At 40.5% G+C, this 17,088-nt stretch overlaps 1 protein-coding gene across 3 annotated transcripts; it reads right to left on the reverse strand.

Annotated features, from left to right (window-relative positions):
• Positions 1-106: 106 nt before the first annotated feature.
• On the reverse strand, positions 107-17,088 carry EFCAB14 (EF-hand calcium binding domain 14). 3 transcript variants are annotated; one of them, XR_657956.1, is made up of 11 exons: positions 16,940-17,088; positions 14,664-14,809; positions 12,630-12,728; positions 9,088-9,198; positions 8,126-8,206; positions 7,067-7,258; positions 6,312-6,392; positions 5,008-5,119; positions 4,015-4,146; positions 1,801-3,171; positions 107-1,045 (listed from the first exon to the last, which is right to left on the reverse strand). XR_657956.1 is itself a non-coding variant. In XM_009287336.1 (10 exons), exons 1-10 carry the CDS (start codon positions 16,992-16,994, stop codon positions 2,996-2,998), a joined length of 1,182 nt encoding a protein of 393 aa, XP_009285611.1. In that variant the 5' UTR covers positions 16,995-17,088; the 3' UTR covers positions 107-2,995. The 3 variants fall into 3 exon arrangements, 2 of the variants coding, with proteins under 2 accessions (XP_009285611.1, XP_019329708.1); XM_009287336.1 differs by having other exon boundaries at positions 107-3,171; positions 8,126-8,203; XM_019474163.1 differs by having other exon boundaries at positions 107-3,171.

A 17,088-nucleotide genomic window follows, 5' to 3' on the forward strand; every position in this document is an offset into this window, starting at 1 on the left:
GGCCCCGCCATGGCGCCCGGTCCCTCCCGGTCCGTCCGCCGCAGCGCTCCGCCCGCCGCGCCGCCCCGCCCCGCCGTTCCGTCCCCGGAATGAAAGGGCCGGAGACGCACACCGAAAATGAACTTTTATTTAGATAAATTAAAAGTCGCGTTACATGATAAAAGGCGTGGAGTGCCGCAGCTCAAACCCAGCGGTGCAGAGGGAAGCGCCATGCACGCCCAGAACGGTGCGGCTCCGCTCCCTGTACAGTAACTGAACTGAAAGATACACAGTGGTCCCTACACAGGAGTCACCCAAAAAACCCCACAAATACAGCCTGAAAATGAAAACGAACCCCAGAATCACAGTATAACAGCAAGTCTCAGCTACAGCCCCAGCTGCCGCTCACAGGCCCGTCAACTCTCACTCTTTAATTTGATTCCAGACATCACTTTTTCTCCCTAGGACTCGCCACCTGCAGAAGCACGCAACCTCCTCAGGCTGGCTGCCCGCCGCCCCGCCGGGAACCCGCGGTCTGTAGGCCTGCACTACAGCAGAGAGCGGATCTGGACAAGTGTATTTACCACGCCTGTGGCTTTTATGCCCTCTACCATCTGCAGCATGAATAAAATACAGGGGAGGGAGCCTGCCAACACCCAGCATCGGGGCTTTGGAAAGCATGCAAGATGGAGACCAGCAGCGTAGCAGAAAACTTGCACGGACGGGAGCGGCTGGCTGGGGACCGGTGCTCTCAGCCTGCAGCGCACTGCGACCGGCTACCCTAGGCCAAACAAAAGCCACCGCTGTGCTCAGGATGATGGGATTTTGTTAAATTGATAGCACAAGTTCATCCAACAACAGCAGTGACTACAGCAATTAGCAATCCACTATGCTCTTGACATGCAAATTAAGCAGCACCACTGGACAGCTGTGCCCTAGCGCCAATTACCGACCAGCTCGGCTCCTTGGCCGCAGGCAGAGGACACGGGCGGCTGGAGCGGCACACACTGTCTCTAGCTGACAGTTTCACTATTGCTGTTGAAGAGCCTTCTAAAAGTAAAGCAGACTGCAACAAAACAAAACATTAATAGATTCACATGGCAATACAATAATCCCTTAAATTTTAAGGTAAGTTAAATTCCGTACAAATCAAACTTCCAAAAATATTTTGCAAACTCTGGCATATGGCTATGATACAGTATGTACAAATAAAATACCAGAATGGTTACATTTTATTGCTAGGTTTTTTTTATTTGGTTAAGGAATTATACAGTAATGTATAAAGAGTGTGGGAAGTGGCAAGAAGCAAGTGTTGGCTTCTTGTCCTCTCAAAAGCCAAGGTTGGTTGGTTTTGTTTTGTTTTTAAATACTGTATTTTCAAATGTCACATCAACAGCATCTCCATATTGGGTCACGTCTGCATTACCCAAACAGGATAGAAGAGCAACAGTGAAAGAAGCCTAGGCCATGGGTAACAGGGTTCCATTTTGTACATTCCTTCACTGATTCATACTCCAGAGCACAATTATTCATAAAACATCCAGTCTAAAGTTATATAAAAAGTCAACAATTATGAACCGACTTCCACATAAACTGATGTTTCAGTGAGGTGGGCAACTTCAATTCACTAATCATGCAAAAAAAACTCCCAACAAGATCAGTGGTATTTGTGAGCAAAATCATCCGGCTTGGCCCTGATCTAGCCTGCAAGAGAATCCCTTCTGCAAAAGTAATTTTCGATGTTCCAGAAACGCTCTGTGTTTAGATCCACTAGCATAAACAAAGCCTTAAGTTCCTCTATAGTACGGAAACATCACTTACAAAGCATGTGTCAGTAGAGAACGCCGATGCGATTGCACGCTCCTGTCCTGCTTTCTACATCCTTCTGTTGGTGAGAACACAAAAGGTAAAGGTACCAAGAAGTGATCATGTTCACATTAGTCAGGAAACAGCCCACAAGTCTACTCTGGGCCTTCCCCACCTGCTCACGCTCCTAGTGACCAGGAGCTTTACTCAGGGCACTTCATCAGAGTGACCCCAAAAACAGCAGATGGAAGAAACGGGCAGCACCAGCAACCCCGTTCAAAAGATCTCTGGTGACCAGTTAGCAAGACCGTCAGCACACTGATCATACCTGAGGCATGAACTATTCAGGTGCTACTCAGCAGGCTGCACTGTAGACTTTTACCTCTTAAGCATCTGTTAAAGTTCTTCAATAGCTTTCTTTTTTTCTTTTTAAAAATAGATAGGCTTATCTCGCAAAATAATCTGGACACAATACAGAAAAGCTAAAAGAATGCTGAAGTGAAAACCCAAGCATTTGGTAGGTAATTGCTCCTGTAGGCTCATGATATAAAAATACTTTCAACTCTTCCCTCTAAAAATAAATCCTGCTATAGATGGGCATGATTTACCACTGCTGCTTCCCTCTGACTGAGTCCAAACTCATTCATGGATATACTTAGTCAAAATTAGAAATTTAGCTGAAGCTCTTAACCACCCCTTTTAGGTCGTCTCTCATCATAAACAGATTACTACCACCACAGCCCCTGACACAAACTTCCCCTTAAATATGCGTAATTTACTCTATCTCAAATATTTACAAGCAGAAGAAGCCCATCTTTACTAGACAGATTTCTTTCTGCTCTACATAAAGTGCAGATCTCTAATTTAAGGCAAATTTTAGTGAAATATAAAACCATAGTTTTATTTTAGTATGTACACATTTTAAATTAAAAACAAGAACTCCCTTGAAAAGGAAAGAATGAGAGGAAAATGTTTCCAAGTTTGGAAATTTTCTGGATTTTAACACAGTCCCAGTATTATGTCCTATTGACATATAAATTTGTAAATTTCTTTTCAATAAATGCAAACAAAAAAGAGATGGCAATGTGTACAGTAATTTAGCTCCAAAGATCAGTAAAACACTGGGAAAGTGCAGACATAGTTTTTCATGTCCCGTAGTTTCCTTTAGCTACAGTAGCATCCATCAATATCACATTTCTAAATATATATCCTATACGCCTAAAGCTAATCTCAGTTCTTGCAATGAGTATTTCTCATCTCCATCTGTGTCAAATTTCTTAAAGCTCTGTGACTCTTGGGCTGTAGAGCCAAGCAGCTTCTGAAGATCCTCGTATGATAGTTTTCCATCAGCATCTTCAGTTGCTTTTTCAAACAAATTCTGAAGATCTGCAAAGAGAAAAGGATTTAAAAGTAGCTCCTTTAAGTACACAGGAATATCCTATAAGCTGCTCTTCCCGTTTTACTGCACTATGTCTTACTACCTAGTAATTAAATAAAGCAGACCCAAGTACGTAGCTTGCCTTCTGCATTGTTGCAAGCTGTCAGTAACAGCTTAGGAGAAAAAAGCACGAACACTTCTGGATTAAATTACTTTAAAACTGAAAAAAAAATAATCCCTATTTCTGGCCATGACTAATAGCCCATTCTACAACCACTAACTGCATACAGATGAAGTTATCCTCCACAAAAGCAAGCTCTGAATGACTGTTGCTATACCAACAGCACAGATGATATAAAGGGAAAAGTGTCTATTCATTTCCTGATGCAAAGCACTGCCCTTTCAGTAGCTGAAGAGACTGAACAGCAAGATCCAGAAACCATTCATTTGACCAGGCAGCATTCTCTTAAAAAAAAATGAAGAAAAAAACCCCAAAACATACACATTCACACCTACTTCATTTTCCTTCAGCACCCTAATTCTGCCCTTGACTTCTCTCTCAATCTCTGAGGCACTTAATACTTTGGCACTCAAAGTAATTACAATTTGCTTACAATGCACGCTCCTGTTTAAATCCCAGTTTCTTTTCTTCTACATGCTAGTCTTTTTAGTTTGTTTTTTTTTAATTACTTTTGTTTTTTTAAAGTCCATAGTTCTCAAGCTTTTAAAATTGACCTCACTTCTCCCAAGATGCCCAGACACACTACCATAATTCCAGTTACACTTACTGTCTCCTAAACATTTATATGAAATATTCAGAAAAAGAAAAGGTCAGCCTAGAAAGGACATACCTTCGATGCTGGAAATTCCTGGTAAGGACAGGTGTCGCAGCTGTCTGTTACTCTCTGTGTTGTCATCAGCTGACCTTGAAGCCAGCCTTGAAAGGTCTGTGGGCTTTGCTGTAGTACTCAGACTACTTTCAACTGTTACAAAACAACAATTTCTATTAGTCTTACTAATTCCACAGAATTACAGTTAGCAGAAACAAAAGAAAATCCTATACAATGAATTAATTTTTTTTTTTTTTTTGCATCACAGATGCTGTATGGAATAAGAATGCTGCAAAATTGTTTCAGAATACAGCAGTGTTGTCCCCTTTTACCAATAACTGTAAGAACAGAAGGAAGGAAACTTTTTTTGGACAGTTATACAGCTTTAGTCTTTCATGCTGTACTAGGAGATGTGTATTTGTAAACCCCATACAAAGAATGACTTGGAAGTGCTTTCCAATTCCCAGTCTGAAAGTGCTGAACAAGCTTTATTAAGCAAATTACATCTGCCAACCTGGGTTGTTTTCACCTCGTCAATGCAGCAAGGTCTAAACTTCCAAGTTACTCATTAGCAAATTAACAACAAGTACAGTTCTATTGTAATGAAGTATTTCAAATCTTATCTTCAGCACTGCCTGAATATATACAGCAAAAGTGCAGAACTGAGACAAGTCAGCAGAGATGCAGACCTTTCCTGTATGTTACACTTAGATTTTGAAAAAGCAAAAATAGATGTTACTGGGTATAAGTTTCTACAAGTTAATCACTGTATGCCTTCAAATACAAGCTATTGATGCATGTGAATCCTGCTATATACATGGAAAGTCACCTTCAAACATTTGTAGTTATATACGGTTTTCTGTTTTAGAGCCATCAGTTTCCTACCGCTTTAACTGAAATAATCTTCACCAAAAATCTTAAGGAACAGTCTAAATTATCCACTTTTGTTAATTATTTTTTGAATTACACAGGGAACCTTCAGGTTTAAGGATTACAATTATATGACATTCTTACCATTCTTTAATGTCTCAATGGGTCTGTCATTTTCTGGCTTGCCTGTGAGAGCATTGATCAGCTGAAGCTTCTTTCTTAGTTTTGATACCTGAGAATCTCTAGTTCCTGTTTCCTGCGTATGTAGAAAAAAAAAAGTCCTAAAACACACCCCTTCAGTAGATGGAGAAGATCAGGAAAAGAAGTAGTTTAAAATACGTAGGTACTTTTGAGTGACTTGGAGGTCTCCAGGCTGATCAAGTTTAAAATGATAAACAAGATTTAAAAATAAAGAAAAAAAACTATGGAAAGACGTAAGGAATAAATTCACATGGTCTGTAAGAAAACAATAGAATCAGTACCTCAACCTGAAACGTAGGCAACTATTTTGCAGACACTGATTTCAAAAGAATCTGACATTTAATTTCCGTATTTCTTATGTAAATGAGCAAGATTCTGAAAAATCGTAATATAAACCAAACATACTTGGAGCGAACATTTATACATCAATTGAATTGCATAATTGTTTTAATGTTTGTCTGCAGTACTGACCACCTTAGTGCTGAGTCACTATATGCCTATCAAAATAAAACCACATTTTTTAACCTGGAGCTCCTTTGCTCTTTTTCTGAGTAGGTTCCAGATGACAGGTTTGAGTTCACATCAATCCAAGCCTAGAACTGACAGTGTAGCCAGTTCATCACCTGCCTTCTTTCCAGAAGATGGAAACTAAACTCAGCAGCGCCGCCCCTTATCCCCAGCCCACAATTTGGCCATTCAGTTAGCCTGTTAGACTTGCTCACAGCCGGTCATCAGACCATCACTGAGAGGCAGCTTTCATCAATTCCTAGACTCCACTAGTGCAAAGTTTCTCTAAGTCAACCCAAGAAAGTTCTTAAACCTGGATAAATGCCGTAACCCCCTTTGCAGTGTGAACCCACAATAGTTGGGCTAGCTTTGCTGAGAGCATGGCAATGGGTACTCAAATGAGCTGGCTGCCAGAGTCCCCTGTTCCACTGGACCACGGTTTGAACCTCCCAAGATTCTTTCAGCTGCACGGAAGGGTATTACAGCAGCTCTGCTCTGTTATCCCAGATGTAGTCAGAATGGTAAGACTTTAAACTATTAGAACGTTTCTCCCATCCTAATTGACTTCCTGTCCCCAAAATGGGGTGGATAAACTGTCCTTCTACTCTGGACTTTTAAAAGAAACTGGATCAGATTAGCCTGCTTGCAGATCTGTCCTAATTAAGTCTCATTTAAAATGTGATTATAAAGACAATGACATGCTCTACTAATCCAGTGTAATTTGTGTTTCCTTACTTTACCTTCAGTTCTTTATTTGAATGAGTTTCATTATCTAGTTGATCTTCATTTTCCACTTTTAGAGAGGTAGTTGCATCATTCCCCTATACAGGAAAAATGGAGGACAGCCGAGTTTATTCACGTGCTTATTATTTTCTACAATAGAGTTTCTTTCTTTCAAATTTGGCAGGCATGAAGCAGGAAAAAAACAGGACAAATACATGCTAGAATAAACATGAAGACAGTGGGTTATGTAATTTACCACAGCAACGTCAGCATGTGCCTTATTGCTAAACACAGAGAACACGTTCTCAGAGACTGGCCCCAGTATGGCATACAGAAAGCACTGGAAGGACTTACAAACATATTTAGCATTATTTTTTTTTCCTAGCATTTAAGCACTGATGAACAATCCAGAGGCCCACCTAGCTCCTCAGTGGTCTTAACAGACCCCTTACATGCCAGAGTGCCTTCACAGTTAAAGAGGTTTGTGAATCCTGACCCATTAAACAGTCGCCGAAGTCTTAAATGTCACAGTGTTTTGGACATTTTTCTGTAGATTCTGCAGGGAAGAAATCACTACTTCAGAGATACTCTTAACTTTGGTTATCTGTTCAGAAATATGGAACAAATTCCAGTCTTTTAAAATAAAATCCTAAGTGTCTCAGGTTTCATTCTGACATTTTCTTTAGTTAAGTTTGAAAAGCTATATCTGTAGTGTACACGAAGTATTGAAACTACTAGCCTGAGTAGACACCCTTAGTCATCAAATACTTACCACGCTGGTAGACAAGTTCTCTCTTTTGTCCAGATTATTCACAGCAAGGGGAGAGTTTTCTAACAGCATAAGCCTCCGGCTAAGGTTACCAATGGCTGAATCCACATTTAGAAGCTTGATGTCATTCAACTTTTGGTACACCACTACAGTATTATTTAGCTCCTCCAAAGCTGCATGCAGCGACTGGCTTTCCTGAAATATAAAACCAGCTCATGTCAGTTTACTCAACTTCTGCAGCACTCTTGCTATTAACAACATGCTGACTGACCCAGTTTAACCAGGCAGACTTCAGACTGGCTCTCCACCGACACCGCTGAAAACATCCAACTGGAAGCTTCCAGAAAGTTATTCCAGCTTTCAAAGTTTGAAATTGAGATCTTCCTCAGAGCTAACTTCTTTGTTGCTAATGTAACCACTTCAGCTGTGCCAGCAAACACACAAAGCCTATTCATCTAGTTTTCCAGGGCAAGCTTAGTAACCACACCAACTATTTTTCCCAAGAAAGCATAGGCATATTTATACACAAGATTCATTTTTGAGGAAGATATCGACTGTATTAAATGTAAATAAATGCAGTCATTCCATTCCAAGCCATTCAGCTAAACACCCACACATTATCCTTTTTTTTTTTTGTTGCGGAATCCCTGCTTTCCATACCTCATTACATTGAGGGTGACTCAATACATGCCACTCCCAAATTTGCTTAGATTGGCAAGTACCTGCCATAAAATCCATTCGATAAAAAGCCTTTAACTCATTTCCATTTACATGAGCAAAGTACACCTATAATTTGTTTGATATCCGTTTCAGACTTTTTACTCTTCACCCAGTTAGAACACAAAAAAATACTCTCAGACTAGGATACTTTCCTGTTTGCACATTCACAGGAACAAACTAAACTACAGCAAAATTATCTTATATTTCGTTTTGAAGGATGCTATCTGTATTGTCTTGATAAAAACATACTTTTTTGTACACTACAGTACCGCAAAACACACACAAAAAGTTAAGTATCAGTGATACTTGCACCCATATTCCTTATGTAAGGGAGAAAAATACCTGTTTGCAACTTTCTGTCTGATTTCTCTCAGTCCTTGGCACAACAGTGGAGGGAAGTGAAGGTTTCTGTTTTAATTCCTTCTAAGGAAAGAAGTAGAAAACTATGTTACCAAATGCCTGTAAAAAATACTTAGCTTTTAATAACCGGCAGGCTGTAGCTAAGGATGTTTTGCTACAATTATAGTCACTCATGTCTGCTGTGCGTGCAGTATTTTAACTAGGCTAATACAGTTTTCTCTTTCAGACACATAAGGTCCAAATTTATTTTAATTAAACCCTCCTAATTAGCTCTTCTCCCTTTAATGAAGTATTTTGATACACATTTCACTGCTACCATACACACTGCCATATCCGCAATGTTTTCGTAGCTCCCACTGACTGAATCAAGTTTTATAATGCGTCTAATTCAGATTTTTATCTGCAAATACTCTCATTAAAGTAATGCTGTATTGCAGTTTAGCTGAAAAACTTTGATTATTGGCTCAGTTTGTTAACCCCAAGTGAGAGGTCAGTATAAATACAGTGAGTAGTTTCTGGTAAAGATGGTCAGTAATTTCATCCTTATATGCATCCTTAATTCAGCCAACAAACTGTATCTCAATGCTTCCACCATCCCCAATTCCTAAGACAGTGCAGACAGTTACCATAAGCAGCACCCTGCATCACACAAAAGCAGAGTCCCAAGGTTCCACATCTGTGTGGTAGGAAGCAAAAATCTGCAGGATAGGAAGTATAGAAGCAACCAACAATTCTGGCTACAGAAAAATACATACTTGATACCATATAGGAGATGCCACACAGGGATTATGAGATTAGCAGTGTATTAATGTACCAACCAGCACCTACTAAAACATCAAAAGTATTTTGAAGGCGTAAGGCAAAACTCCACACAGTTCTTAAACTTGCTTCATATTAGGCAGGTAACCATTAATACACAGTGTTAAACCAGTACATTTTCTTACCACGTCATTCTGGAGTATTTCTATGGATTTCTTGTATTCTTCAATAGCTGTCTGTATATTTTCAACATCATGAGAAACACTGGTAAGAGTGCTACCTATGTTCGCTACAGTCTGCAAGAAAGAAGTAGACAAAAATCTCAGCCTTCCTCAACTGTACTGTTCCAAAGTTTCAATCTGCTAAACACGATGTTTTGCTAGTGAAACTGCAGGCAGATCGCCACAAAAATATGCAAGTGAGTTTGGGAGTATTCGGAACTTCCTTTGCAGACAAAACTGCAAGTTATACCCATCGCATCTCCAGGCCAATAAATGAACACACGCTCTACACCATGAGAGCTTAAGCTAGATAACCAAAATTACGGGTTTGCTACTCTCACTCCCAAAACAACACAAATGTTCCACCATTACTTTACAAAAAAAATAATCCTGAGATGAAGACATCTTACCTCCTCTCTGCATGGAGTAGTTGTATTGAATACAAGGATGCTGGCATCACCCGTTACCCTGCCTTAATTGTCTTTCAGGGCTACCCATCAGACACATCATACACTGCAAAACTAGTCTGCCAAAGGTTACCGATAGATTTTCAAGCAAGTATTACTTTTTTTTTTTAAATGAAAGAATAGCTCTGAAGCATCAGGAAAGCCCCCATGAATTCTGCAGGTACAGTCAATGTGCTGTGACAGCTACTTTCGCTTCTGACTACTCCCGTCCCATCCTTCTCTTGCCTTCACCTATGTGAACTCCCCCTACCCCCAGCTCTAACTTTAAAGAGCAACTATTCTGTAAAGCTGCACTGGTGTTTTAGCAGCTGACAGCATAGCACCTATCAGAGTCAGACTGTCAGCTAGGACATCCACAAACACTAGTGGAAGTTACAGTAATGGGACAGAGCATGCCCCCATGCTTCTCACTCCATTTTTAATACTTTCTTCAATCATTAAAACAAACGGAACCCATCTAAAAATCTCCTTTTCCTATGAACCTGTTATGCTCATAAGCTCTTAAGGCACTGAAGTGACCCTCTAGCTACCCAGACTATATTCAAGTGATATCCACACAAATCTTCCTCCAGCTCTTCATTTTGCAAGTCTGAACATACGTTCAGTAAGCAACCTCTCTGCCCTGGAGGACCTCAGGACACCTTTAGCACCTTTCATCAGTCTGAACAAAAGCCCGTCAAAGAGGAATTCCCTCAGTAATCCTTCAGGACGCTACCTCCAGCAGGCAGCTCCCCATTTTCAGGAACAGTACTATCCTGGTTTCGGCTGGGATAGAGTTAATGTTCTTCCTAGTAGCTGGTACAGTGCTGTGTTTTGGATTTAGTACCAGAATAACATTGATAACACACCGATGTTTTAGTTGTTGCTAAGTAGTGCTTACACTCGTCAAGGACTTTTCAGCTTCTCGTGCCCTGCCAGCGAGAAGCTGGGAGGGGGCACAGCCAGGACAGCTGACCCAAACTGGCCAAAGGGACATTCCATACCGTGTGACGTCATGCTCAGTACATAAACTGGGGGGAGTTACCCGGGGAGGGGTGGCAACCGCTGCTTGGGAACTGGCTGGGCATCGGTTGGCGGGTGGTGAGCAACTGCATTGTGAATTGCTTGTTTTGTATATTCTTTTATCATCATCATCATCATTATTATTTTCCCTTCCTTTTCTGTCCTATTAAACTGTCATTATCTCAACCCACGAGTTTTACTATTTTTTCCCCCGATTCTCTCCCCCATCCCACTGGGGGGGAGTGAGCGAACAGCTGTGTGGTGTTTAGCTGCCTGCAGAGTTAAACCACAACAAGTACCTAGAGGGAAAAAGGCTTAAGAAAACCAAAATCCTATTCTAAGAATAGCAGCCTTTTCTTCCAAGAAAGGCAGGTAATTCCAAAGACAGATGGATGCAATGCACAGTTGAGCAGGAGATTTTTCACCAGGGTTATCAAAAGCCAGGCTACCAATCTACACCCACTGAAGTCCTCCTGTGTGACAGGAGGTAGTGCAGCATGCACACAGAGGTCAAAAAGAAGTCCAAGTCTTGAAACCTATCGCTTTTCATTAACATGACACTTACAAACCATTAAAACTATTGTATTTAAACCTCCAAATAGTTTTTCTACACTCAACACCTCGCAATATGCCTCCTGGAAGGATTCCAGCCCTATTTTTATTATATCTACCTTCCAAAACATAAATGCAAGCAAGATGGCATCAAGAGAGCAGTAGAAACAGATGCCACATCTAACACCTTACTTAGACTCAACAGCAGAGACTGGAAAGAATTCAGAAGTTCCCAAGATCTTTGATTTTCACGAAATGTGACCAAGGATGGACTTATTTCAACATGAAAAACCCTTGCTGTTCAACAGATCGCTGCAAGCTGAAACCTGTTGGCCCTAACACTTTGTCCTGACGCTACTGAAGGCAGCAAGATGACAACAAGGTTTTTCTATATTATATAAATAAAGTAGGTGCAGGTTCAAGACTCTAGGTACTGCCTTAAGACCTACCTCTGATATGACACAGTGAAAATCCAGCGTGCTCATAACAGCAAATTAGAAGCTTAGGAAATAGCTTTGTACTCCTCCCAGAAAAAGAAATCCTAGCAGCCTGATCAGCCAAACCACACTAATTGCTTTGCATATGACTAGCTTGTTGATTATACATTAATTTTGTAGGGATAGGAAATGAGAAGTGGAAGCCCATAAAAGCTACAAAGCCAACTGGACTGACATGAGGTGTTAGCTCAATATAAATGTTTATTGCTAAATAAACAGAACTGCCATGTAAGAGGCAGGGATGTTTCAACAAGCCCTTCTTTTTACCAAAATAAACAGGACAGTTCTTTGGTAAAGAATGCTCAGCTAAGGCACATGGTAAGACACCGTATTAACAGAAGTCACTTTAGGAGTAAGCCTCTGTCACCCAGTAGGGCCCATCTTTCAAGAGGTTGTCAGAAAACCATCCCAGCACAATTCGTGTTTTGCTGTGCATGTACTGAACACCAGGAAAGCTCCCACCTTCCATGCCCACCGCTCCCAAGTTAGACCCCTACCTGCCTTAAGACTGTAAATGCAGAGCCAGATGTAAAACTATATACTGCTCAAGATCAGGAAGTTTTCCAGAAAGCAATCCATTTTTTCTTCCGATTAAAAAAGCTAAACAAACCACCTATTTGCAAGCAGAGTTGTAAAACTGCAGACAGACTTTTTGCAAGTGTCTTAAATGATATTAAGATTAGCAACCTGAAGGGACACAACCAGAAAGATCAGCTCCAAGGTAAAGAAGTGATAACGTAATACAACCAGAAACAAATGCATCTCCAGAAAGGGACAACCAAGGCCTTCAAATTTTTTATCTGCCATACATTATTGTAGGACCATACAATATCAAGTATATGAAGTCCAATTTAAAAACAAGATGGAGAAGCAAATATTCCTCACATGCAAGTCAGGTAGCTCCTGTTGTCACTGCTGTCCCCAAGAGCCCAGCTGCAGCTTAGCAGCACAGAACGCATTTAGCAATAGCCACATTTACAGTACTTGCCTTCTGAAGTTTCTCTACTGTGACAGGAAGAGAAATCAGATCGGAAGCAGACTTTATGTTGGTTTTGAGATGATTTACTGTTGCAGTCAACAGTGATATCTAAAACCAAAAAGGAATATTTAGAATTAGTCAACATAATCCTGATTCTGACCTTCCCCAATACTAATGACAATTAGTAACATTAAAACACAAGGCAAGACAAAAATATACACACACAAAACACCCCTGGCTCTAGGTTCTAAGTCCTGCCTAGGCTACATTAAAAATATTCTGCCTCTTGCAACAGAGGCAAGTTGTTTTTGTTTTGTTGTTTTTTTTTTTTTAAAACTGAATGAAAGCCATAGAAGCCCCTTCTTTTCAATAATGTACCCTCTGCCCATTTTACATTAATTCCCCTTAGAGAGAGGCTGTTGCCCAAGAAAGATTTTAAAAATTGTGCAAGAAGCCTTTACGTGGAGGAAACACAGTCATCTACTTCTGTATTTAACAGTCAAACCTGCCTGGCAAAACCCAGCGAAGCCATGCAACTTCTCTAGCTGAGTGACAGGCAAAGTTGCACGTATCACCCAAACCTTCTGCTACAGAAGTGGAACAGTGACAACCTAGGTACAGTGGGTTAGCTCAATTTCTGTCAACTGTTGGACCCAGAAGGCAAGTTATTCAATGGGTCTTCAGGATTGTTTATTCATTCCAATTGAGAGGCTGTCAAATAAATTAAAAACAACCACATGCTGGTCATTAATTTCTAACACTATCACTTTAAGATCAATTGGTAGCCATCAGTAGTCAAAACAAAGAAAAATAATTTCTTCTCACATTTGACAACACAAAAGTAGAGCAGATAAAACCCACTTTCTTCTGGTTAAAAAAAAAAAAAGAGTTCTTTCACAAGCTGAGGAAATGGACAAGATCCTAATTTAACATTAGGCCAATGTTGATCAGTTGGTGTGCAGTCTCTGGTTCCACAGCTGTGAATATTGGCTGAAATAATTCCCAGCAGCGCATCCTAACAATTTATGGAAAAAAAACCCCAAACAAAGACAGTAACTAAATTTTGATCCCCAGAAGAGCTGGCTCAGACTGTAACCAGACCCTGAAGTAACTTGAGAGCCTGCAAGAACCATGTGCAAGTATCTTTAACATCCAGGTGCAGATAAGAGCGTTTTAAAAGTCCAATGAAGCACCTAAGTATCTGTGGATAATGCATACTGCCAGACGCTGAAGAAAGCAAGTGAATTTTTCAAATATATTTATGTGCCCCATTAAGCACTTAACCACTGCACAGGACTGAAGAAAAAACAGTATGAGCAGGCACCTCAATACTCTTAAAAATTAAACGTAAAGCACCAGTTTCAGGGAGGGTTCCCCACACACACCTCTTGATACCACTAACTGTGAACAGCTCTGAACTTTTAGCCTCCAAGGCAAGAATTTCAATAAGAGCCTTGCTGGATGCTTTGTTTGAAGCATGAGTTAATACATCAGCTGAGGAAACAGCTTTCTGTTAAGTGGCTTAGTTCTAGCTGCGTAAACAGAGCTAAGATTTACACCGGCTCAGATTCCAAGTGTGTATTAGCAGATTTTATATTCACAAGACACCAGTACTTCATTTGTAGCAACATGAACTGGCACTGATTCGGGTAACTTCTTTCCGTGCTCATGATGTGTCTGCAGACACTCTCAAAAATTTGAAATGTCAGATCTCTCATCATAAACATCACGATTATTTGGCAAGAAAATTAAGAACTCCACAGTTCTCAGGTCCTTCTAAATTCTGCCTGAAGTCTTTCCACCAGTTGCATAATTTCTCCTCTTTGCAATCAGTCTCCAGTCCACCTGGATGCTCAACCTTTTTTTGCTTGTTTAATAATGCGGCTTATACTCCATTTTAACTTTAAAAACAAAAGTTTAAGCATATGGTCACAGAATTCCTTAGAGAAAAGCTCAGCACTGCAGCTGAAATTGATTTCTGTAAAAATAAATTTCAATGGAATATTTTATTATTTTTCAAAACCGAGCACTGATCCCTCTCACCTGTTTATTGATCTCTGTGATATTTATCCAAATTTTATTTAGCCCCAGTTCTCCAGTCTCAATTTGTTCTAGTTGCTTTTGCTTCTGCACCAAATCTTCATTCAGTTTAGGAATTTCTTGGAATGATGTCTTTTGATTAAATTCCACTACAAAAAAAAAAAAGAAAAAATAATTAAATTTGTTTAAAAAAAACCAAACCAGAAAGTCCAGGTAAACAACATTTAAAGGCAAAAGAGAAATTACAAGCAGCAACATCTACAGCAGTGAAAGGCAGCAATAACAGTTTCTACATATGGGTTTATTGCCAATTCAGAATTAAGTGTTTGTTCAGAATGACAGCTCTTTTTTGTTTTAAGAGTATTAATGTCTGCAGAGAGAACCCAAAGAGACCATTACTAAATTTAACACTTTGCAACAGTACTGTCATTCAGGCAAGCCTCAGCAGGTCTTTATTTAGTGCAGTTATTTTGCATTACTTTCACAGAGGGACATGAAATAGTAATGGGACTGTGAATAAGAACTGCCAACAGTACCAGGGCAAAGGAGGCACGTGAAATGAACCTCAGTGCCCTTTTCAAGCCTGCAAAGGGGCTGCTGACAATGATGTGAATTCCAGAGAGATTAACGTGATTACAGTTGTTTTGTGTGACAGAAAGACAACTGGGAAAAAAAAAATGTGTAAGCTTACACACTAACGTCTGTTGGTAAACAAATCAGTAAACAAGGTCCTTGGGAATAAAGTCAGTTATTACTGCAATTAATACTACAGGAAGGGGGAAACATGCAGCTCAAACCAATTCAAGTGAGCCTCAGAAATGCAGCTCTTCCAGGTCTGCAGTGACTAAGATGTTTAGCTGCAAGAGCTATTAGGCAATCCTAAATCCCTAGGTCTGAGAAACAAATAAGCAAAGGTTTCGAGATGGAGATGACAGTTCTCCAAAACCTGCACCTCCACCCTGCAACACAGCGCTGAAATGCTCCACAACAAACCGCCATTGTTCAGACCACAGACCGCCGAGAGCAGTGGGACCTATGTGGTACGTAGCTGGCAGCTCCCAGAACAAATTTCCATGTGTGACCCACCCAGTCAAAAGGGGAAGCCTTCAGGAGTGCTTCATGCCCGTGGAGCGGATGCCCAAATACACACAACTAGAAAGCCACGCATCTTCAGAAACCCACTTCACTTTTCTTGAAGCAAGTCCTAAAAGCCATTTTAGGTACAGAGTAATCGGCACTGATCACTCAAGATCCAAATAACACTTTCGGTTAAGTAAGACCTTGAAAGGTTTCTTTTAGCCAGAACAGACTGAGAGCTAATTGTGCATTTGACACAAGCAGTTCACGCTGAATCTGAGGCTCTTGTAGACAAATTATCTTCTGTTTTGCCACTCTCGCTAGGTACAGTAAGACTGCATTTAAGAGTTTTTTTGCAGTGCTGGGAAGGTTAAGTACTATATGCATTCCTAGCACCATTACTAACAACTGAAGGGAAACACCACAATGACTTCCCCCTACCCCAAACGTACTAGAGATGCAAAGATGTCTTATTTTTAAAAAGCTCCCATGCCATACTCAGTTTGTTCAAAGGATGGCAGAACATTAACAAATACTGCCAAAGGAACCTGCTCTTATTGGGAAAAAGTCTGGATGAAGATTCAAAGGAAGAAGATTCTTTTTCCAAACCTGCTGCAGGACAGACTGATCCCGTGCCTCTGTCTCTCCATCCACCCACCCATATGCAAATGACAAAATTTGAACAAGAACAGGTCAATGCAAGATAAACATTCAGAAGATATGAAGAAAAAACATAATACTGAAGCAACATTTAAATTGCAGTAATGCCATAGCAAGTATTAGAGGTTTTTAGAAGAGCTCAAGACAAGAACATTGTTTTCCATTAATTTTTTGGAGAGAAGCATCAGAATCCCCTAGACTGCTTTTATGGGGCTGATCAGAACTTTATTTAAAGAGTAGCTTCTTTTGGAAGAGAGCACTCCCAAGCCCAAAGTCAGGAATTTTAGAAATCTATGTACAAGCAACTACAGGCCCACCTAGTCCAGCATCCCTGCTTCTCAGGAGATACAGAGCAGGCAAGAATATACAACACTTGCCTTACATTCGCCCAGCCTCCGAGTGTTTTTGGCTCAGAGGACTCCTCAATTCAGGGGCAGTTTGTCTACTCAGTACTTTCAGACTTCGAATGAGCAGGTAGGCACCTAAAGCTCTTCATACTGCCCAAAGCAAATGCGAAGTAGTGTAGTTACATTTATACTTACTAGTTCGAAACTTCTCCTTTATTGCATCCAGATCCTCCTTGAGAGCCACCTGCATCCAGACTAAGCCCACGCACGCTACCACACAAGCGGCGAGAATGACAAACGCACATAACGGGTAACAGAATTTGCAGCATCGTAGATAGTCTCCC

Source organism: Aptenodytes forsteri, unplaced genomic scaffold (genome assembly GCF_000699145.1).
Source record: "Aptenodytes forsteri isolate BGI_AS27 unplaced genomic scaffold, ASM69914v1 Scaffold119, whole genome shotgun sequence".
NCBI classification, from domain to species: domain Eukaryota; kingdom Metazoa; phylum Chordata; class Aves; order Sphenisciformes; family Spheniscidae; genus Aptenodytes; species Aptenodytes forsteri.